This window comes from Peromyscus maniculatus, chromosome 15 (genome assembly GCF_049852395.1).
Source record: "Peromyscus maniculatus bairdii isolate BWxNUB_F1_BW_parent chromosome 15, HU_Pman_BW_mat_3.1, whole genome shotgun sequence".
Classification (NCBI taxonomy): domain Eukaryota; kingdom Metazoa; phylum Chordata; class Mammalia; order Rodentia; family Cricetidae; genus Peromyscus; species Peromyscus maniculatus.
The window spans coordinates 56,950,541-56,975,851 of NC_134866.1; the positions used below are offsets into that span (position 1 = coordinate 56,950,541).

The 25,311-nt window shown below is 39.9% G+C and overlaps 1 protein-coding gene across 13 annotated transcripts in view; it reads left to right on the forward strand.

The window, feature by feature from the left end:
• Positions 1–25,311, forward strand: part of Mctp1 (multiple C2 and transmembrane domain containing 1) — a 589,465-nt gene that overhangs the window by 500,637 nt on the left and 63,517 nt on the right. For all 13 annotated transcript variants that reach the window (XM_042261777.2, XM_042261779.2, XM_042261778.2 and 10 more), the window contains one exon: positions 19,103–19,156. In XM_042261777.2, coding sequence (XP_042117711.1) covers positions 19,103–19,156 — 54 coding nt within the window. The remainder of the gene's footprint in view (positions 1–19,102; positions 19,157–25,311) is intronic.

The window sequence follows — 25,311 nt, forward strand, 5'->3', positions numbered from 1 at the left end:
ACATACAGCCATGCCCTGACATTGTGTAGGTGCTGGAGATTCAGAATCAGATCCCCATGCTTAAAGAGCAAATGTTCTTCCCATCTGAGCCATTTCCCTGGGCCCTAAAACATTTTATTTTGTAAACTCTATCAAGCCAAATACAAGATTGCTGATAAAGGCTTTAATGGTTAAGCAGTATCAATAGACAAGAAGTTATTTTTATTGCTAAGGATATATATTTAAATTGCATGCTAAGAGACAGGCCCAAAGTGCTATAAGAATTGATGTCTTGGGGACTAATAGGTAATTTCTTCTTCAATTAATCCAGGATTTTTTCTCTAAGAAAACAGGGCTGTCTCAGACAATTACATTTTTGTCCTGGTTATCTCAGGGAGATGGTTGAAAGAGAAGACTATCTACTTTTCATTCAGCTGTCTTGAGGCATATTTGCAAACAAGATTATTTGCAAATAAGAAAAGTAGTAATTTAGTTTAGTTTCTAAGTCCTATGGGATTCATTTTGAAAAGTTAGGCATTGATTTGAGAATTCTTAGTTAAAAAAATTCTTAAATTGTAAACTCCATTATTTTTCCTAGAACATACCTGCCTTGTGTAGAAAGTCCACTGTTAGAAGGAAATTTGTAATATACAATTTTTCTTTGGTACTTAAAATTCTCTGAAACTTTAAGCATATAGAACAATTACATAATATATAACTTAAATTGCATAATATACTTTTTAAACTGCCCTTTATCTTTTACAACATACAACACTAAAACAGAACTTTCCAGATCTTCCTTTCAAGCACATCTATTCTTACAGTTTCTCTCTTTTAGCCCTGGACAACATTTTATCCCCCAGCACAGCCCCCCCACATCAGACATTCTATAGCTTAACCCATTTGAAATGTCAGCTACACTCCATAATGCCCAGTAATTGCCTTTTATTTGCCCAACGCACACATATCCACATATTCTTTTCTTCCCAGGGACTGGAGCAGCAATCACAACGTTTCTTTCAACTTCTCATTCACTGGCTCAGTTGAGACCTTACGTAACTCTTAAATCCAATTTGTCTAATTATGTGTTTTCTGGCATACCCAGCTGTGCATTTTAACTGCTTTCTCCTTTTGAAAGAAGACCTTGATTATACTTTGCTGGTTACAGATTTTCTGTCTGTGTGTCTGTGTGTGTCCATGTGTGTCCTTGTGTGAGTGTATGTGTGTGTGTGCACACACTTGCATGCACAAGAGTGCACATGAGTGTGCATGTGCATGTGTGTACATGTATGGGTGTGCATGTGTGTCTGAGTATCTACAAAACATTGTTGAAGCTTTTAGCATGTATAAAAAGTACACAAGACCTCTGGGGTGAATTAATTACACTGTTGACTGACCTCAAACCAGGAAACCTCCTGAAGAGGGGGTGGGGGGGGAGAGAGAGAGAGAAAGCTGGGGGCTGTTTCTGCTATGAAGGGGAAATCTTAGAAAATTTAATTAGGGTGAAGACCAAAAGAAAAACAAATCAAAATGACTTTTAGATCTACATAGAAAAGAGACAAAAGTCAGTAATAATGTCACAACACATGAAGTACATAGATGGCTGAAAATTCTATCTTTAACATATTGACTGATAGTTGAGATTAACACTCAGCAGGAAAGGGCTTCCTCATGTATTGATTATTTATTAAGCCCCTCAGCCCGTGGATCACCAGCACTAAGCCCCTCCCTCTTTTCCATCTAGTGCTTCTAGTTTCAACAGAAAAGGGAGACCTGATACCTTTAGTAAGCAGGCCCTGTTAAGGACTGGATGAGCAGACAGCTATTTCTGGGGTGAATCTGTAGCCCCGAGGGAACCCACAGGAAGAGGTGTGTTAGAAATGCCGTTCTTCCTGGCTATTTCCTACTCAGAATTGTGAAAAGTAAGAAACACTGGGTCTCAGTCCAGCCAGTCTGGGACCATGGTGTGAAAATTTGCAGTACAAGAGTTGTTTGGCTTTTCCAGAGGAGCCTGTTTAATACATACACCATTCAGAAATGTCCCTGGCATGAAAGGGATATAAAGACAGAAATGCCACCCTTTCTCAGGCAGAAAAGGGACCAGGCCTCAGAAAGTGAAGTTTGTGGATTTTTTGTTTGTTTGTTTGTTTTTATTAAGAAAAATTTTTTATTTATTTTACACACCAAAGACCCCTTCTTCCTTCCTCTCACCCCTCCAGCCTCCCCGTTTCAGTACCTTCCCAGCCCCCGCCATTCCCTCCTACAAGAAGGTAAGGCCTCCGATGAGGAGGTACATTTAGTAGAGGCAGGTCCAAGCCCCTCCCCCTGCCTTAGAGCTGTTCCGACATTGAGAGCAACAATTAATAAATGAGACTTCCTGAAACTGAGAAGCTTCTGTAAGGCAAAGGACATAGTGAATAAGACAAAACGACAGCCTACAGAATGGGAAAAGATGTTCACCAACCCCACATCTGACAGAGGACTGATCTCCAAAATATATAAAGAACTCAAGAAACTAGACATCAAAATAACAAATAATCCAATTAAAAAATGGGCTACAGTGCTAAACAGAGAGTTCTCAACCGTTTGTGTTCTTAACCACATCATGCTTCTTTCCTTGGCTCTGTTTTGGTACATCCCACTTCCCCTGAGCAAAGACAGCAGCACTGACTCCACCCTCAAGCACATACCTTGATGGACATTCGTTAACTTCCTCCCACTTCTTACTGTTAACTCGGAGAAATGGAGCAGATATTTATTAAACAGTTTCTATACATCAGGTATCCTGCCAAGCCTTTTGGAGACATCACTCTTTTCATTCTTTACAATAATTATATCAAGTGAACTATTCTAAATGCTTTTACCCCTAATTTATAAAAGAGGAAATTGAAATGCAAGATAAACAAGGAACTCCACCACACAGTCAGTGTGAAGTGAGAACAAGTCTGCTACTTTCTGAAGCCTGGAGCTGCTTTTGTAGTGCGCGCTGGAGCCTATCTACTTATGAGTTAGACTCACTTCTGCACCATTCCCCAGACTCAAGTATCCCACCAAGGGCTGCTTTCCAGACAAGAGCACTGGCAGAAAACATAATAATCTCCGCGGGTGCCCAGGGCATTCCACAGAACCCCAGATGCCCCAGACTCTTTCTCATAGGCTTCTCAGTGACTTCTTAAGGAATGATGCAGACATCTGCTCCAGTCCAGGCGCTGCCTTCATTTGGGAAGTGACGGTGGCCCGTGGAGTGACTCTCTACTCACCCAGGTGAGCATGGGAGGAGTAAATCAGAGCTGAACAGTTGTAAAGAAAGTCTTGGAATTTTTTGGCATACAGACATTCTGCAAGCAGGATTTTTTAATTACACTTTAAAAGAACATTCATCTCCGCTGTCATGATATGCCTCCTACACAGCAGTCTCGGTTACTAATCAATGGTGGCATGAAAAAGACAGAGTGGGGCAGATCAATGAAATCACTCTGACTCATGGTATGACTGTGACATAAATGGAGACAGAATCTGCCTTGTTAAAACACGAGTAAACACTGGAATGTTCCGTTAGTTCCTCCAATGAGAAGGCATTTGCTTCTTCTCCCTTCTCTAGTGGTACTCAATTTGTTTTCTCATCGGCTCTGAGCCATTTAAGCCCAGATACTTACCGCTAGAAACAAAGCTTGGAAGGAAGGAAACGCTGTTGGAAAATTGGGATTGGTCACCACAGGAACATTTGGTGTCTGTCCTGAGTCCCTTCAGTCAAACACATTTATTATGTTTTCTGACAGTGCTCTCGTCTAGAAAGCAGCCCTTGGTGGAATACTTGAGTCTGGGGAATGGTGCAGAAGTGAGTCTAACTCATAAAGAGCCCCAACCGGGCTGGCCAAATCCAAGTTGAGAGAGGAGAGGACCGTCCACAAAAGTGCTTTGTGTACACCATTGGTCGACTTCAGTGGGGTTTTATCATCCACTGAAAGTAACATAGAGCACAAGTCTTCTGTGTTTTTCTCTCGGTACCAAAAAAGACCCCATCTTCAGAGCTCTTAACAGAAGCAGCTCTGAGTCATCCAGCCTCTGAACACATCTAAAAATGGATGATCGCTCTCTTCTCCTTTGTGCTTATTTCAACCACAATTTTCTCAACTTTTCAGAGGTTACCAGCTTGCAAATATCTGAGGAGGACCGTGAAAAGAATCAGACCTTTAGTTCCCCAAGAATCCCGAGCATAAGGCAGTTGAAAGTTAGAGCTGATTGGATGCCATAGGAAAGTGCACCCCACAACCTTCCAGAGACGCTCACTACCCGCCTAATCCCACTGACTGGTCACAGTGTAGAGTGATACTGGAACACGTGGATGCCGATCAATGCATCAAGACTTGCACATGGCCCTTTGTCTCTCATCCCAGCCTCCACCTTTACCATCACCACCATGGTATCATTTCCCTCTCTCAGAAAATGACTAGACCTTCCCTTGTGCACACTCCAGCCCTGCAGCCTGAAAGATTCAACCAGAGTTGTGAAGGACACATTTAGCAAATAAAAACACCGGTGACCTGGGCTAGAAAGGTGGTTCAGTGGATATGAGTACTTGCTGTTCATGCAGGGGACCAGGGTTCAGTCACAACTGCTGGTAACTTCAATTCCACGGGGAGCAACACCCCTTTCTAGCCTCTTTGGGCTCCTGCATGAACACAGTGAACATACACTTACATAGGCATACACATACATTAAAAAGTCTTTAAAAAAGACCACAGATGACTGATCAAATCAGAATTTTAGGTAGCAATAAAGCTTCTAATAAAATTCTAATTTGTCAGAATGCCCTGTAAGTATCTGGTAATTTTAGTTATATTTTTATTTGAAGACTAGGAGGAGGGTCATCATCCTGAAATAAAAATCTGATTGGGACAATTGTGCTGTATTGGTTGTTCCCTGGGGTCTTCAAGGATGGCTGGGAAGTCTCCCATGAGAAGGATCCATGCAAACCACAGCTTTGGGCTTTTCTTCTGTTTATTCTGGCATGGTTGCTTGTGTTCTGTTGTTATTGCCTGTGCAACTCCTTGGTCCCCACCACACAGATGAAAGGCGGGAAGAAGGGCTGAGGCGATTGTCTGGGGAGTGGAGTACTTACTGTGCAGCCACGAGTCCCTGCCTGAATCCTCAGAATCTGTGTAAAATCCAGTGAGCATCTGTGATTGCAAGGGCCTTACCGTGAGAGGGGCCCTGGGACTAGAGAGTCCCCAGGCCTAATGAAGAGTAAAGAGCCCTGCCTCAAAGAAGATGGAATGCAAGGTCCAACACCTGAGGTTGTCCTTTGACCTTTACACATGTGCCCTGGAACGTGCACCCCTGACACACACACACACACTCTCTGTTAAAGAAACAAAGAAAGGCAGGAAGTTGAGACTGATGTGTCTTCCTTTGGGTGGGTGAGGAAACTGAACCAAAACAAGATGGTGACTTCAGCAGAGCTGGTGCACTAGGGTGGGGCGCTCTGTGTGGAACAGACATACAAGGCAGGCCGCACACAAACATGGTGCCAGCCCCATGGAGTCCTGGGAGCCATGTAGACCCTGTGCACTGACATGCAGCCTGGTCGGAACACCGACTCATTACCACAAAGGTCCAAGAGAATACACTACGGCTCTGCAGCCGAAGGGCGTGACACAGACATGGAGTGCTGGGGCCAACTGGCAGCTTGTCACAAGCCAGGTGCTTTGCTCTGAGGCGTCTCCTCAGCTCTGTGTGCAGGAGCCCAACAACAAGGCTGAGCTGCTGACACCCAGCAGTGTTTGAGGAGCTGAAGAGCTTGGAGAGGCGATGGGTCACTGGTCTGTGGACAGCGGCGCCAAGAGCGTGGGAAGGACAGCATGTCTGTGGTTTCCCAAATTTCCACTCACTGTCTCTGCTTTCTATTCGCTTCTTGAAAATAGATTTATTTACTTGTGTAGATTTTTATTGTTCATTCTGCTTATTTTGAAATGTATCATATCAAGTCCATCATTAGCTCACTCACATTTATCGTCTACAGCATAGCTAGAATAATCCTTTATATTGCAGAAAACCTTCTAACAAACATAATTTTTAAGGTCTGCATAGTTTTCATTATGAAAATACTATATTTTTTCTTATTAAACACCGTTTTTATAAAGTATTTGCTTCAGTTTTTTTGTTGTTTGTTTGTTTTCATTTCAATGCTGGAAGGAAAACTCGAAGTGGATATTTGGGCAATACCTTCTCAGTAAAGTCCTCAAAGGACCTCTGGATCAAAATACATTCATTTTGAAGATTTTTTTTTGTATGTAATATGATTGGTCACTTTCTAAAAGGTTCACATTTTATTATGTGTCTGGGTGATCAGCTCCTACCCTTCCTCCAGGAGAGCCATTGATGACTCCTCACTGGTTCTCTCACCACCAGTCCACATTATCACCTGCTCCCAAGAATGTGAGTGAGACAGCTCCTCGGAGTTCTCTTATCTCTCTAGCATAAATTCATTTGATATATTTGCTGCCAAATTGCCTGCTTTTAGATCTAAACCATGTTATTTGAAACTCAGTAGTTTCAGGTCATCTTTGACTAGTCAAAATGTACTTTCTGTCTTAGGATTTTTATTGCTATGAAAAGATACCATGAACATGGCAACTCTGAATAAGGAAAACATTTAATTGAGGGCACTCACTCACAGTTTCAGAAGTGCAGATCATTATCATCATGATGGGGAGCATGGCAGCATGTAGGCAGACATGGTGCTGGAAGAGTAGCTGAGAATCTTATATTTTGCAGGCAACAGGAAGTCGACTGAGACACTGGGTGGTATCCTACGCATAGAAAACCTCAAAGCCCGTCCCTACAGTGACACACTTCCTCCAACAAGGCCACACCTCCTAATTGTGCCACTCGCTCTGAGATTATGGGGGCAATTACATTCAGATTACCACACTTCCCATGGCTGTTCGCAATATATCCCACTTGTACCTCATCTAGCTGACCCTGAGCCCAACACATCCCACAGCTGCTGACTATTATAAAACAAATTAGTTAACACAAGAATCAAATAAACAAGTTCCAGCTTTTGCCTATAGTTTCTTTAAATTAACCCAGGAATAAATTAACCCTAATAAACACATAGTCACACATGTCCTATCTTCATTCCATATGTTCCACCTTCTGACTGAATGCCCCGCTGGTTCTGGCTGTCCCTCCATCTCCCCCTGGTCCTCCTAATGTCCCTGAAAACTTTGCTAGAAATTTCTTTTGTTTTATGAATTTTATTTCACCCATCATTGTGTCTACCTGCTGACACATCTGAGCCTTCTGAGCACCTAGTCAGGCATGTGTCTACTTGTCTTCCCCCAGGAGAGCTCATCTAGTAAGTATGTATCATGGCTCATAACTACTCCTGGAGACCTCAAGACCAAATTAGAAAGCAAAATACAGAGGGGAAACAATTGCTCACTATTTGTAATCATTGGTTCATTACAAGTCTCTCTCACCACCCTGGGATGGTTGCATTTAATTCTAGCACAGAGGAATATCTCTCAGACATAGCAGCAGAATAGTTGCTCAAAAGACAGTTGCTGACTCCAGACACTGTGGATCATTCTGTAATTCTAGCACTCATGAGGCTGAGGTGGATTGCTGTGAGTTCTGGGCCAGCCTGAAGTACATAGTAAAACCTTGTCCAAAATAAAAATGTTTGATAAATAAACAAATACTTTACCTTTCTTTTCCAGTCAAAAGTTGTATAAATTTACATGAAAATTCTTTAAAATTTGGGCGTTAACAATCAAGGATGACTAAATTGTGCCCATTTCCTGGGCAGTCTGTGACACACTGGATGAGCAACCAACTAAATCAAACACCTGACTATATTAGGTGTGTTTGTGATAAGTAGAGTATTAAAAGATGTCCCATAATGACTACGTGTGCATTGCACACGTAAAGAAATCTGGCCTGGCTATCTGTGGCTCTGCAGTTTCTGCCCAGCTCCTGAGTCTGTCCTTTTTTCCCTTACTGACTCTGTGTTTACCTTTAATACTTCCTCTTCTTGTGGCCTGCCCTTTTACTCCATTCTCAGACTATAGCTGAACTTAAAATTGGAAAGATAAAACTGTAGAATGATGGGAGATGAGTGTTACCTGTACGTGACATGTACGTTCACACAGAAAATGATGCTAGGGAAATACTTCTATTTTTAAAAGGCAATCTTCTAAAGATCTCCTTGCCGGAAGCACAGTCCTCGCTTTAAATCTATCAGATTCGGAAGAGATTTGAGAGTTTAAAGTCAGTGGTAGTTGTCTGAAAAGACATAGTCTCATACTTTAGCCCCTCCCACCTGCCTGAGCTCTTCCTGGCCGCTCTGGTTCCAGTGGAAGTAGTGAGGCAGAAGTGCTTAGTTCTTACCAGAGAGTGAGTTCTTCCTGAAACCCAGCTGTTTCCACCAAATAAAGTGTCTTGGCCACTGGAGGAAATTTGAAAGTGTTGCTTTATGATTTGTGCTTTATAAAAGCATACCCTTTCTGGAAAGGGCTGGAGCCCTAGACAGATACTGGAGTACCAAGTCCCTTAACTCCCCTCAAAACCTCCTGTGGGTTCTTCAGATTGTCTCACCCAAGTGTTTTTTCTCATATAAGTCAGTTTTTATAAAGTATCTGTGCTTCAAAAGGCCTGTTTCTCTAGTCCTGTCTTCTTTAATTGAGGGATGAGATACCAGAGAAATGAACAAAAGGGACTGACCAGTTTCTCAGGGCTCAGGATGGATTCCCTACTTCTAGTGACCTTTCTCATACTTTCCAGATGATTTTGCCTCGTTCTTTTCCTGACACCAAACTATTAGAAATACTCTGATGAAGGAGGTGAGATGGAGGCCACCTGCTCACACATGACCTGTATCTCGTTCACACTTCTATCACAGACTTCACAGTCTGCAGGGATGGTCAGGTGGAAGGGTTCCCATATATGGGTAGGCACTTTTTATTGGTATTTTATGTGTGAGGCTGGCTATGGTGTATGTAATGCTAGTATAATTATGTGTGCATGTGCTTGTGTATATGTGGGCCACAGCTGACATAGGTTGCTCTCCACCTTTATTTTTTGAGACATGGTCTCTCACAGAACTTGAAGTTCATTGATTCAGTGAGCATGGATTTGTCTCTGCTCCCCATACCCCACTCCAGCACTGGGGCTACAGGTGTGCACCACCACACTCAGCTTTTACATGCTGGGGGGGCTGAACTCAGGTCCTCATGCTTGTACAGTGGATGCCTTAGCAACTGGGCCACATCTTGATAGATGTTTATTACCTCTGACTCAGGAAGTTATCAAGATCTTGAATATCTACATTAAAAAAGTAAAAGTGAATAATAAATGACATGTCTATCAGTTTATAGAAGATGCTTATGAATCAGCAGCATTACTAGGGATCTAATTGCCCTGGATCTTGTATTTGTCAAGTGTTGTGTGAGGTATATTTGTCAATAACACAACTTTTAAGCTTTTCTACCCTTTCATATATGGAACTGGAATACTATGGTAGTAGACAAACTGAAATTTACACTTTTGTGGGCATTATCAATCAGCTGTTATTGAATATATTTAATCATGTAAGAAAAAGAAGATAACAATTACACATCATCATTTCAAAAATAACTGAGTCTTCAGCTACTGTTGCTTTTTTGAGAAGGCAGATTATTATACAGCATTCCCAAATAATTGTCATTTCTACTATCAATGGCCAAACAAATAACAAATCCAAGGATTAAATTCCAAGCTTTCTATTTGTTAGCTACATAAATTTAGTCATTGTCCTACACCTTAATTCTCTCTGCAGAGCAATGAGGACAATAGCTACATTGTTGGAGTTTTCTGGGGATTTATGAGCCAACACAATGTGCCAAGCACATAGAAATGACCACTAGTTACCTTACCTTGTATATAACAGAGTAAGCCATTGTGAGTATCAAGGGTGGCTTACATGTTGCATTAGTCAACAATGATCTTGAAATATTGCCTTCTAAGTTCTACCAAGAATGATGATTTTCACTGGGCATGGAAGTCCTGCAATCAAAGCCATCTTGGAGTATATAGTGAATTCCAGGCCAGGCAGGGATACATAATAAGACTTCCTTTAAAAATTGTAGGTTTTTTCCCCATAGCCATTAGTCATTTTAAGTATCAAATGTGTAGGTAATGTCATAGTAAGACTTCTTGTGTGCCCAATCAGCCTGCTGTGTATAGGCGAGTGCTTCAAAAACAAAAAATGTATATACTAATATCAATAAAAAGTATCAAATGGTAAAAATTAAAGTATATGATGAAATTTGATTAAAGAAAATCTTTAGCAGATTAAAACCTCATAGAAATGCATTTCCATGGAGTACTATAGATGTATGTTACTTTTCAGGTTATATTCAGAGATATCAGGAAGAACTTTTTCTTGATTATTGTACTGTACCTCTGCACTGTTCCCAGACAAAGGCAGGCTGCACCACAGCTGACATGGGACATCTCACTGAAAGCACTGTTAGGTCCACCAAAACCCCCTCTCCTAAAAGCCTCATAAAAGACCAGTCGGGAAAAAGAAGGGGAAAGGTATCCGTCTACCAGCACGCCATGCCTGGAGACGGGCAATTTTAATAAATCAGAATGGAACATGAAAATGTCAACTTAATCAAGCATTTAAATTTTATTAATCAAGCCTAATTTTTATGAGTGCAAATAATCACTGAAGCTGGACAAATTTGTTCTCGATTGCATCAGAAACATAATTTTAATATTTAATGGACTGATGAATTTAAATGGAGAATTATCTTTATGAAACATGCTCTTCATAATTTGCCATTAAATGAGAAATAAAAAATCAACATAAATCTTACATAAAGGTTATTTAACTAAATGTTGGTACTATAAATATTATAAATGCATTGTGCACTAATTTAGCAATCACATAGTACACTACATAAAGCAGAAATGATAAGTGCACCAGGCAGGCTTCAGCGAGACTAGGGAGTGAGCGCTGACTTATTTCGGGAAGCTCATGAGCTATACCTGGTAGTGTGAGGTTCCTGACCATTCTTTTCACTCAAGCTTTTAAGCTAAAATTTATCATTCACTGCACATGTTCTTTTCAATCCAAATGTAGGTCCAAGCGTATTAGGGCTTTCTTTTGTGAAGATGATTCTTTTTATGCAAAAAAAAAAGATTAAAAATATTTTATCATTACTTGTAGAAAAATACATAAGCTAAGGACTGAAGTCTTGGGACTGTGATTTTGCATCAACACACTTCATTTTTAAAGCTGAATATTCTGACATAATGTTCTCAGTTTTTAGAACATTCTAGGTGAAAATTATCAAAAGAAAAAACTTAATATCTAAGTCTTTTCCCTGAACACACAACCCATTCCACCAGCTCCCTCCATGACTCAACATACTGCTTAAAATAGATAATATGAATTTTCTTAAGTGTTCAGAAGATCTAAAATTTTGGCGCTATTAGGCTCTAAGAGAAATGCTTATTTGCAAATGTTTTTCTTATAGAGCCCGAATGTTTCAAATGTGTAGTGTTTGTCTGTGATACAATGTGCTAAATTACGCATTTGCTTACAATAGAAAGGGCTGGTGCAGCTTTCATGTTCTCAGCACACCTGATGGAGTCAGAGCGGGACAGCCGTGTGCAGGTGTCAGGGCGTGCGCCATAGCAGAGGCCATGAAAACCTCTCCTCTTGCACTGCAGAACTGTTAAACCAACAGCATGGAGCTTGCATGAGGCAGCTCAAAGGCACAAAAACTACCAAGGCTGCTTCAAAGTCTTCAAAGACATTTCAGGTTATGTCTTTCTTGTTAAAATGGTGTGTGAGGAATGAAACTTGGGTTTTTAACAAAAAATTTAAGAAATTTACTTTTTTAATATGAACTCTTTATTATTTATGAACAGAATATTTTACTTCAAAAATACTGTCTTTTTAAATAGATTAATAGAAAGTCCTCTTTTAATTTTACTTGAAAACCACATTAAACCATTCAAAATGTTTGGACTTTTATACACCTTAACTGTAACTTGGCAAATAACACTTTCAAGAAAACATAATTTTTAGTAGTGTGTTACAGGTTAATGGTCACCCTATGATCCTGTTCAGCTGAATTAACACACAATATTATAAAGACACCAAAAATTCTTGGCATGCAAAAATACAATACATTGTGAAGCCTTTAGATGGAGACATAGTTCAAATAAACACTAGAATTCTCACAGTGCTTTGTGTTAGAATTAACATTTAAGAAACTAGAAGGAAATATGAAGAGAAATTCATCTAAGATGCTTATGTTGGATATAGAATTTGTATTAGTTATTGTTTAGCCCTTCTTAGTGGAACGGTTTCTCTGCATATTAAGTTAAACTGACACTTAAGAAAATGAAAGGTTACATCCTTTTGGACACTCAAGTAAATTTACTGTCTGTATGCCTTCCAGCAAAGCATATTATACTGCAAATGAGAATGCTGTTGATGATGCAGAATACAGGCTGTACATGATCATTGGCATGAATCAAGAGTCACCCAGTAGCCATATTAAAGCCATACTCTTATTAAGAACCAGACTAAATTACAACATGACACTTCCCAAAAGGAGCCACGGAAATGCATTCTCCATGAAATAATTGTCTTTGAGTCTCTGTAAAAATCAGGAAGTCTTTTAGCAGTGAGTGTTAATGCTTTTTTTTCTAGTCTGCCTTCTTTTGTGTTGCAATACATTCAGCTTCGCTGGCAAGCTACCACACTAATTATTATTACATCTAGTGTTCCAGTTATCTTGATGACTACTGTAGCTGAAATACTTCAAGGTCAAATCCTTAATAGTGTGAATCAAACTAGGAAGTCATCATGCATTTGTTTGCTTTGAGAAGTACTTGGATGAAAATGAATTTTAGAGCTGCTTATGCATCATTACTTTTACAAACAATTAATAAATTACATATGTAGTTTTCTTGTTACATTCATTCTGTAAAAGTTTCTTCTTAAACATTTTAGAGGTAACAGAGGTCCAAGCACATCTACAATGATCTTATTGACAACAGAAGTTTTCAGCCAGAACTCTGGTACTCTGAAACCCAAAATCATTTAAATTGTTCTGTACATTTTCTCAGTCCCTACACATCCATACTTTCCTATTATATGTATACCTGTAATAAATCCATTGGCACAGAAATGCATGCTCTGCTGGGTTTGTGCATTTCTTTGATCTAAACAAAATCCAGGCTAGGATGAAACAGTCTTCTCTCCCCTGGTGTGTCACTCCCTGCAATGGGCATGGTCACATGTCTTGTGATGCAACCTAATACAAGCATCTGTACCCATTGGGAATTTTAAATATGTAATTAAACACAAAACTTCTGACAAGTTTCTTACTTTCATATTTAACATTGCTATTGTGCATCTGGCCAGCAGTGATTTCTTTAAATGTGTTGGGTTGTGTTTTTTTTTTTTTATAGACTATTGAAGTCAAAACATTTGAATTGTGCAACTATTGTTTCTGAGCCTAGCAAACCATGCATTTATTCAAAGATTGTCTTCAAGGAAAAGTGAACTGTTGTCTGTCAGCGTTGACTTTGGGTCAATTTAGGGCTCTATGTGTCTAATGGTAATAGGTTAATATCACCCAGTTACTTTCGCTTTTTTTTAATGTAAAGAGTTTTAAATAATGGGAAGACATTATTCATAAGGAAAATAATAATGGCATGTTTTCATAATTTTCAAGGACCTTTAAATGTCCTCTTACCACCCTAGATGTGTACACACACCCTAAGTTGGTATTACAATGTATTGTTGATAACTGCCAGCCTGCGGTGATTTTAATAATGGAGTTAACTAAATCCACTTATTTCTAGCCTTTCTCTGTGTTCTTCAGAACCATATCAGTCGCCTCTCTTGATCAATGGTAGAATAATTTTACATGCACTTTTATTCATATTACCAGTATCCTTAACAATTCCGCCAAATAAAATTTTAAATTTTTTGCAATTTATAAAATGTCCCACTGCATTGGGTACAACAAAAAAACTCAAACTATTTAAAGAATGCCCTTTCACCTGCTTTGGACATATAGATTCTATAGATGCAACTTGGTTTTACTTTGAAAAGAGAGTTTTGTAACTGCTCCATATTAAATTTTATATGCTAATGACAAATGCCCAGCAAATACTGAATATGGAAGAAGAAATATAATCCTTTGAAAATAATGATATCTGCTTGTTCTTTGACTGTAATGTGTCTGGCACACCATGTTTGGGGCTGCCTGTGTGGTTTTTAAAATGTCATCTTTATTAGTATTACACTCAAGGAATAGTACCTAGAATCAGTTTTCTTGCAGACCTTCCTCCAGTGTGTGGCATATAAGTCTGTGACCAACGACATTACAGAAGGTCGTGTCACTTTTAACTGCTTGCATTACATCTTTCTGATTTCCCTAGTGCCCTTCCTTTGTTTGATTAATACTACTTGCTTTCAAGCAATGTATCAGAAAGCATAATCTGGAAAAAGAATTCTGGAGCCTATCTTAGAGAACTCTCTTTAAGAAAAGGGGGAAAATCCAACTTAGTAAATGTATCTTTTCTAACAAATGCATCTTTTTCTCAATCTTTTTCCTTTTCCCCCTGAAGGAGAAGGAAATATTCTCTCTCTCTCTCTCTCTCTCTCTCTCTCTCTCTCTCTCTCTCTCTCTCTCTCTCTCTCTTTCTGTTTGTGTGCGTGTGCCCACTGTGTGTGGTGTGGTATGATTAAATTATTGCTTGCAAATTTTAAACTACTGGTTTTTTAATACTTAAAAGAACTATGTAGCACTTACTTGGTTTTATTTAAGGAGGAATGAGCTGAAATTTGAGGCAAGAATTCTTGTTTTGTATTTGTTTTACTTATTTAAGTGTTAAAACTCCAGCACTCTTTTTGAATAGCAGGATTTTTCTTGAGTTCTCTTGGAAGGCTGCAGGTTTGTGCAGTCATTAAATGTACTACATAGCTTACTTTTTAACTCATCTTGCAGTTTCTGGACTCATTACATGGCCTGGCCTGTGTGCCTAAAAGCACAGACAAATTTAGAAGCTACACATGCCCTCAGAGCTGTCCGTTCACTGAGTCACTGATGCCTGGAGATTAGTCATGAATCCATCATGACTTCAAGCTGCAGTCTTCATCTATAACTATACTATGACCTGATTTGTGTTTCTTAGGGTCAGTAAAAACATGAGACAAAATTTTATGTCATTCAGAATACAGAACAAAAAAGATATAATTTGATTTCTAAAAATGAATGTTAAAGATATAGTTGACATTTTGTTTTTATCATTAGCTGACATTTTTGAGGATTTTTTTTGATACAAGAAGTATGCTAAGACTTCATATGTAGCCTCATTGAGTCCTCAATCAGCACTGTGGGAAAGGGGCTGTGACCACCACTATTTTCCAAGCATGTTATGCTTCCTCTGAACAACATGTTCTAGTGGGATACATTCTGGAGTTACATGTAGAAATCAATAGGAACCCATCATCTGTTTTGTCGATCCTCATGTGTAAATGCCTATGACGTAACAGCCAAAGGCAACAGAGGAGGACAGCCCTAAGCAGAACACAGCACAACACTCTCTGCCAAATGTAGAAGCCAATGGCTGTGTTGGGGGTGCCTGGCAGCACATTTGCAGAGTAACTGCATGGAGCCAATTACCCACTTGGGCAGGGTAATAACAGTTTGGGTTTTGCAAAAGAGCCTGATTCTGTAGACCTCCTTGAGTCCCACTTGAACACAATGTCATTTGTAAAATGTGTAATTATCCTAGTGGTTTGTTTATTTTTCATATTTTGAAGTTTGGGAAATGGGATATTGATGATCCCTGGATCTTAAAGATAGATGCAGATGGGTACCTTCTCCAAGCCACACTTTGAAAAATTTTGATCATTTGCCTTTATTCATCTACATCATTGGTTATATGTGAGCTAGGTCAAATGAACTGGGTTACCTCTGAGAAATAAAAAGTAGATGTTACACCATGGAGTTTGTGCAGTCATTTGGAGGCCCAGAGCCAGGTGCAGTGATGCATGCCTCCAGTTCCAGTACTTGAGAGACTGAGGCAGGAGGGCTGACATGAGAAAAACAAAAACAAGTGGGAGGATATGACAACCAGATGATGCACTTACCTATTTATCCAACCAAAAACAGTTCTTGAGTAACTACTATGTAGTTTGCAATATGCAAGACATAATCTGTCACATTTGCCTTCTGGGAGTGAGGTGTGATGAGGAGTTAGAGATGAGGTATAGGATACTGTTGTGGAATATTATTTTAAGGTGTGTTACAATATGCTGTGGAATATTTGTTTAATGATGCAAAAATGTGTTGCATTCTTTTATGCTGCATTTGTTTAACTCTGTGAAGCTGTGTTACTGTGCCTGTCTAAAATACCTGAATGGTCTAATAGCGAGGGAGGAGAAGGGATAAGCAGGGCTGGCAGGCAGAGAGAATAAGCAGAAGGAAAAATCTGGGAAGAGAAGAAGAAACAAGAAAAGAAGGAGGAGGACATCAGGGGCCAGCCATCTAGCTACCCAGCAAGCCTTGGAGTAAGGAGTAGTGAAAGGTAAAAGCCCAGAGGCAAAAGATAGATGGGATAATTTAAGAAAAGCCGGCCAGAAGCAAGCCAAACTAAGGCCAGGTATTCATAAGAAAGAACAAGCCTCCATGCATGTTTATTTGGCAGCTGGGTGGCAGGGCCCCCAAAGAGTAAAGAGTGATAAAACAACCAACAACAGGGCCCAGCTTGTTTCTGGTGCTGTGTATTGAATACAGGATTATACATGCTAAGCGACCACTCTAGACCCTACAATAACACATTTTAATCATAACTAGCTTCAGCAGTGTTTGAGTTTATTTTCTTCTCATATTAGATATGACTTTTCATGACCAACTTTAGCCAAGCAGAAAGAAAGAAAAAAGAATGAAAGAAAAAGTCTTTTATTTAAATATAAATTTTATAAGATAATGTTATTTTTTATTTGTGACATAAAGTCATTTAAATATAACCTCATGAGGGCTCAGTGACTTCTTTTGATGAAATCTAATCTCCATCTCGAATGATCCAATCTAAATGTCCAATCATACATCGCCACAGTTATCACCATTTTCTCCATATTTATAATGTGAATGCTTTAAACAGGAGAAAACTAAGTCTACACGAAGGCTTGTCTGAGATCTCCTACTTAAGTTCTACTGGGTTGGTGTGAATATTGATGGAGTCTCAGTGTGTTTGCTCATCTTTCTGTTCACATCTAAACCTATAGAGTACACCTTGGGCCAGGGTTTAAAACAAATACTTACGAGCTGTTTGAACCAGGTTGAGAGTGCAATGTGTGCAGATTGTTTGTGGAGACTGAATTGCTTGCATGTCCCTGGGTGATGGACCTTCTGTCCAGCTGGGGTCCTTCTGAAGTGTTCCCTGTTCTGCAGGAAGGCCATAAGTCCTACTTTTTTAACAAAGATGTCAAGTATGAGATTAAATTAGGAACAGTTCTGGGGTTTTCAGATGTCTTTGATTTTACACTGGTTCATGAGATCTGGAATTTGTGTTTGGGTTATTCATTAAAGTCACACAAGACTTTTAGAAAACTTGAGAGAAAATACCTGGGAATATAGCATTATATCTCAGTTTGTACAGTTCTGCAGCATTACACAGTCTTAGTTTCTCCTTGTATCCAAAAGTCACATGAAAGAAGGATTTGATGCTGTCATCATCAAAACTCTGGTGAGAAAGGTTTCAAAGCATTCGATAACTGTGTTTCAACTCATTCTATTTTGAGACATTCAAACTATATTAGAAAAAAGCAGCATATGAATTAGAAATTATATAGAATTTATATTCTATATAATTATAGTCCTCTGAGGCTTACCTGAAAAATACCTCCCAGGAGTTTTCTATTTTTGGTTTCTATAGAGCACACACACATGTGCATGTTATTGTGGGGAAAACATTTATTTAAAGTGTAAATTCTAATTGGTTTGTTTGTTAAGGCAGAAACTCAGGCTGTAACCCAGGCTGGCCAGGAAGTCACTATGTGACCTTACAGTCCTCAAATTCCTTGTAAGCCATCTGACTCTGGAAGTTACATTTATTATGCTCACAATTATATAGTGACCAAAGGAAATAAAAATTGTTTGTTAGATCCAAAATGATTTTCCCATTCAAAAAATAAGTATATTGGGGCTAGAGAGATGACTCAGGGCTCAAGGGCACTGGCTGCTCTTCCAGAGAATCCAGATTTGTTTCACAGCATCTGCGTGGTAGCTCACAACCATCTGCAACCCCAGTTCCAGGGCATCTGAAGCCCTCTTCTGGCCTCCACAGGTACCAGACATGCAAGTGGTGGATACACATATATGCAGACTAAACACCCCTACGCATAAAATAAAATAAAACTGTTTTTAAAGTATGCATATTTACCAATGTAAATTATATTTTTTATATTTAATTGTGGAATATATTTCTAATCTTAATATATATTCACAATTCTTACAAAAATCATGAAGAATTAAAAGGAATATTTCAGGTAACCCACAAAATCTGAAAATAGGATTCAGGACAAATCAATCAAGAGTTGATTTTATACATAAGAATTAAAGTTTGAGCCATTACAAGACATTCATCATCAGTTTTATGCCACAGACCACCAGTGTGAATCAATTAGCAGAGATAGTTTTATCTTATAGTTGGGCAAAACATAAGTTAGAAATAGAAGGGCTCTTTCAGGCTTCGTTATCCAGTGCTATGTCTAAAACGCCCGATTGAAACGGGAGGCAGGAGAACTAGGAAAGAAACATCATGATTTCGAGCAGCTCACAGATGTGTGTTAGTTTACCTTCGGCATACTTCAGATTCTCTGACACCGAATGTTTCACATGAGCAGGATTCTCCTGACTGAGGCTTTAATCAATTAAAGGCTGAGCACTTTCCTAATCTTCATCTCTAGATGAAGCGTCTGCTCTCAGAGCATGTGTTTCAAATGTTAATAAAGTTTTCATTTCCAAAGGGTTCAGAATGACAGAACAAAATCCTCTCCTCTAAGAGCACAAACAGCCTGTGTTTCTGTCTGCAGGTGGTGGAGGACATGCTGGAGGACGAGGAGGAAGAAGATGAGAAGGATGACAAGGTAATTATCTCTCCCAGCCCTGGGTACCTGGGGGTGGCAGACGCAGACATGACACTGTTCTCACCGACAGTTGAAAAAGGAGTTGAAGTGTTTTGAGTCCAGAAAATTGGACAGTGCTGTTTGTCATCCTAACAATGCCACTGCGTGTTGCAATGAGGAAGAAATGGCTATAAATCCTCTCTGCTTTTGTCCAGAGCTGGGTCAAATATTTTTCTGCCAGGAGAAAAAAAAAATCAGCTTGTCTTGAACTTGATAGCTGTTGTGAGGATAACAGCACTGACAACCGTTTTTGAAGGGCAAAAATTTGTCCGATCCTGAATGTTACAAATCAGTCTATGCTTTGGGGGGACAGAGGCGGGTGTGAAAAAATAGTAGCCTGCATGAGTTGGACACGGATAATGTCATCTATAATTTTCAAAGAATTGTTCAGCAAAAGAATATGTGTATGACGTGCTTGGAAGGACATTTGAATGGCTCTGTGCTTACTGCCCTTGCCTAGGTCTATGATGTCCCCATGCCTCTTCCATCACAAAAGACTTAGGAGAGACTTGCATTTCGTTTTGCCACTTGACTTGGTGATGCTGACCACTGGGGTGATATTTTATTTGTGCTCTTACAAACAACGCTTGCCTGGGGATCAGAGAAAAAAGCCAGCCACTATATTAAACACAGAAGTCAGGCAGTGGTAGCACAAACCTTTAATCCTATCGTTTGGGAGGCAGAGATTCAGTCAGATCTCAGTGAGTTCAAGGCCACACTGGGAACAGAGCCAGGTGTGGTGGCACACACCTTTAATCCCAGCACTAGTTAACCATAGAGGTCTGGGGGTCTGTACAGACAGACAGGAAGTGATGGAGCTGGGCAGAAAGAGGAAGTGATGTAGCTGGGCAGAGAGAGGAAGTAAGACGGCAGGGCACAGAAAGGTATATAGGCGTGAGTATACAGGAAGTAGCTCTCTCTTGGGCTGAGGATTTCCTAGCAGGAAGAACTTGTGGCTGGCTTGTTCTATTTCTCTGATCTCTCAGCTTTCACTCCAATATCTGTCTCCGGGTTTTTTTTTTTTATTATTATTATTAATAAGACCGTTTAGCAATTCGTGTTACAGACTACAGTGAACAGCAACTGATTTCTGGCTTGTTTGGGTTGGTGGTTCCTTGGGGAGAGGGAGGAACTAGCAGGACCTTGTACCACCACAGCAGTGGCTGGGGTTAGGATAACAGCTCTCTCCAGCAGCAAGGCATTGTGATCTCTTGGCATTTGTAGATACAAAACTTATCTGAAGATAGACAAGGATCAAGGGAGAAAATATTAATTACTTGCACATTATTTAGCATACAAAACGAGATTTTGACCTCCACCCAAAACTGACCACTGTTACAGAAAGCAATGATGTTTTTGAAGGAAGACAGAGCATCTTAATTTATGCCCTTGGTCTTCGACCCCAAAGGATGCACAGTTATACCCTAGTATAAGAGTCTGTGCTGGAAGCAAGCATTGGAAATGTCAAAGGGGGAAGTGTCCCGTGGAATGCTTCACCTCACCATCTTTGGTTCCCCAACTAATATTTGACTTTTGCAGTAGAATGGAAACACACATGCTTACCTGCTGCTTTCCTGCCACGCTGCTTCAAATGCTTTTAAACTGATAGAGCTTTTATGTGAAATTTTTCTCCTGTACCTCATTCAGTCATTAGTACCATGATCAAAAATAACCTAACAAAATCTCCTGTCTGCACACACACACACACACACACACACACACACACACACACACACACACACGTTTTTAAAGTCAAATAATATGAGCACACACCCCTGGCAATAAACCGTCTGATTTATTGTTAAGGTCGGTTGTGGAGCTGTGGAGAGCCTGTACTCTAACTCAACATGCCGGCTCTGAATCATCACTTCTCTGCTGCTAAAGACTGAGCTGCCATCCATTTATGGCTATTCTCCCTTGCTTGTTGCTACTTTATTATTAAAGCCACCATAAAAATCCATCCCAGCAGCAGGCGTTTCCCTAGAAATGTTAACAAATAGAAACCCCAGTGACGTCCACTGCTTCCATGTCTCTCTGCTGGAAGTCAGCCCATACATTGTTAGCCAGTTGGTTAGTAGCTTGTGGCTCTTCATTTTCTTGTTCACTTTTTTTTTTAATAGAGAAGGTCTTAGGTGTAAGCAACAAATAAACCTCCCTAGCTAACCACCTCACCAAAACACAGATTGGATTGAACACATCTGGGTGGCAACACCAACTCTCAGGAGCTGTATACATAGTGAACTAGTGGTTGGCTGTCTGAAATTGACACCCTACTTCTAACACGTTTTCAGATCCAGTTACCAAAGTAGACCGAAAGTGAGGGCTTCAGTGACTGTGTGAACTCCACTAAATTTGTCCGTAGCTGATATAGGCAAGTAGTGTGTTTTCATTGTGAGCTGTTGTTCATAACCCAGCCTTTTGTTTGAATTATATATGAGGGTGAGGTCCCCCTCTTTTTTGACCATAGTGAAATTGATAGTATAAAAATGGTGTCTGAACCTAAAAGAAAATCTCAAGTGTCATAATTTGCAAGACACTTTGAAGCTCTCTTAGGCAACAAAAGTGGAAATAAGGAAGGATTGAGCATGCATCCGTCACCAGCTTCTGTCCATCAGCGTGGCTCTCACGGAGCACACATTGTAAGTCTTAGCTATCAGTGTGTCTGACTGGGAGAAGAGTCATTTCCTATTTTAAAATTTCATTGGTTCCTCCAGTTAAAGTTTGTATGTAGAGTCATGTGTAATGGAATTTCATGAAAAAACAAATGTGCTTTTCACCATACGAACAGGTACTGACCTTTAGTTCTCATTATTTCTCTGTTTTCTCATATGGTATTATAGTGGGGTCAGGTCAATGGGTCCTCTTATAGGATAAAAGTAAAGAAGATTAATAAATGTGCCAAAGCCTCACTTTAATTGAACCTGAAGCATATGTTGCAAGTATGTAAAATATGTCCCAGATGTTCTGCCGGGGCCAATGTCTTGCTTTCCCTGGTTGCCGCAAGGCAGCTATTAGTCCTGTAACCTTTGGACTTGGGGGTAAATGGGGTATTACATGGCACAGAATGCGAGCACCTGTTTCCCATTCAGTAGAGACCCCTGGCAGGCTGCACCTAAGCCAATGCACATGTTTTCACTTAGTGGATTGTTGGGTGATTATGAAAAGTGTCTTTCTTTAGAGCAGCATTGATATTAGTCACTCACAATGAAAGGCCAAGTCATTGGCTACTTGACAAGGTCCTGTGGGCATAAGCTGAAGTCCTTCATTTCATCTGAGCATGTAGTATTTTCCCTCAGCATAATTACACATATAGAAAAGATATCGCTCTAAGAAGTTGAAGCCCATAAAGATAAACTTACTAATAGCTTTCTTACTGTTGGCTTTAGTACCTCGGAAGACATTGGTTAAAGTTGGTCAAAGCTCAATGATGGTTCACCTGGATCGCCACATTTTGAAGCTTTTAAGTTTTTCTTGTTGGTGTTGTCCTTGATTTTTATTTAAAAGGCTTATTGTCCTTTTTCAGCTTAGGGTTGTGGTCATGGAGTTACCCTTCATTCTAAAATCCTTCTCCACATTTGTTCAAGTCTAAATTTAAGTGACCTATTTTTTAATCCAATTCCACCATTTTCCAAAAGGCAGAAAATATGCGTTTTAAACGGTGAGCTTTGCATGTGAATCATTACCTTCTAATATTTTCACTTACCTGCATTATATAAGAACACTGTTAAGCTGTGCTGGGGACAGCATTCTTTTCTAAATTAACCATGAAACATCCTAGAGTTACATTTTCTATAGAGCATTCTCTGCACCCTCAACTACAAAAGCTCTAGTCTAATATGTTTTTCTATCCAACACCAATTCCTTTCTCTACTAGATTATAAGCAAAGTAAGGTTTAACTAAATGTCCTGGGTGGTGCTATCAACAAGCATATAATAGTGTTCACACCACATGGTATAACCATACAGTGGCCATTCTGCATAACCTAGACATCAGTTAACAAAAGGCAGTCCTCTTTTGTAGTTTGAAAAGTTTCAGCATGCTTCCCACAGTCCACCCTGCACTGGTAATAAGATCCAGCTGCAGGATCAGGAAGCAGAAGATAGAATGCTGTGTTCCAGGAAGAAAAATGTGAATTCAGATGCATTACATTCTAGTAATGTTTATTGATAGAAGATATGAACGCATTCAGGCATTTATGCTCACACAGCTCCTCTGCCTTCTTCAGCTGTTATGTCAAGGTTACTTGTTTCCAGACAGCTAGATACAATGAATGGAACATATTTGAGTTACTTCAAAATATACAGTGTTTTCTTTAATTCTTGAAATCTGTATTTTTTGGTTTGCTTCTCCAACCCAAACATGTGTCTACTGTACCCAAGATCCATACATCTCTGCATCTCCAACGGCAGTGAGGGAGAAAAGAAAGAGATAATTCTAAGTGATAAGAGAGAAGATTTTAATCTGACAAAATTGCATTTTCCAGTTACATTCATGAACTAACTTTATGGTCAGGAAGCCAATTGAGGCTGTAGAGAAAAGCTGAATGAAAGGTGACTAGGAAAATTCTCTTTTAAGAAACTCCAAATCACATTCAATGGGGATACCCTTATTCACTTTCTGTGTCTGTATAACAAAGTACCACAAACACAAAGGCATAAAACAAGTGGTTGTTGTTGTGTTCTTGTGTTCAATAGGTCAGAAATACAGACATAGCCAACTGGTTCTCTCTCAGAGTCTGACTCCTAGGGACCAGCCGGGCTGAGTTATCATCTGCAGGATTTAGAAAAGAATCCATTTCAAAGCATGCTTTGGCCTGTTGGGAGAATCCAGTTCCTTATATCTGTAGAACTGAAATCCTTGTTTTCTTGTTTCCTCTTTCTGCTCCTCGTAGCCTAGCTGTCTTTAAATGCATCAGTGGAGAATCTCCCTTGGGTTCCCCACACTTCAGCCCTATTTAAGGGCTCACATGGTTACATCAGGACCACCAAAGAAAATGTCCCTTTCTTAAAGAAGACTGTATCATGAAATGTGACTTAATCATGGTCATAGCTATCCCATCATACTCATAAGCCAGGGGCTTAAACTTGATATATAGAAGAGAAGGAGAGAAGGTTTCAGGCTTAGAATTCTGAATCTGGCAGCTGGGAAGACCTGTCCATTGTCTATAGTGAACGTGGAGCAATCTTTGAGTCAATCTCATTGACTAGATCTACCGCTAGATAGGTAGCGGTAATAAACAAGGGCAACAATCAACCTAGGCAGCCTAGGTCTGCATGTGCAAAGTTTACAGGAACATAAAGTATTAGAGAATGTGTGTTCATTATAAAATAAAAGTGCAATGTGTCTAGCTTGCTGGTTATCAAATTCAGTTTGGAGCAAGGGGTGATTGGCCAGGCAGAGAGCTTCTTGTGGGCCACTTTTTCCCTCTTGTCCTTGCCTTCTAGGAAAAACAAAAATAAAAATACCAAAATGTAGGGAAGGCTCCTTCAGACTTTGAAGGGACTTTTGGGGCTATAACACCACTTAGGCTGATGACCTTAATTTCTTAAGAGTTTCTACTTCATCTAAAACCACAGTGACATTAAAGCTTGAGGGTAACTAAGAAACAATCTGCTTTAATCACCTTTTTTTTTACAATCATAATATCAGGACTGGAGCTACAGCTATGGTATAGTACTTGCCTGGTGTGCAAAAGGCCCTCGGCCTGAACCCAGTATTACAAACCAATTAAAACTAAAGGAAGAAAATGGGACTCGGCCAGACATAAGTGAGTGGCACAGGCAAATGCATGGGGGCAACTGTGGAGTAGGTACTAACGCTCTGATCGGTTTTTTTGTCATTCCAAATCCGGCGTCCTCATCCTGCTTTACAACCAGGCTTTCCCAGGGAAGAGACCAGATTAAAGTACAGTTGAAAATGAGTTCTGATTCCATCTTTCAGAACCTCCATAGACTAGGGAGGGCCATGCTGTTGGAGCTTGAGGCTGGATTTCCACTTCTGGATGCTGCATAGCCAGCTCTTTGCTGCTGCCCTGGGGGACAGTGTGTGTAGATAAGGGAGGGTGGGTGAGCCAAGACAAACTATGATTGGTTTTTACCACACAACAAAAGGAATG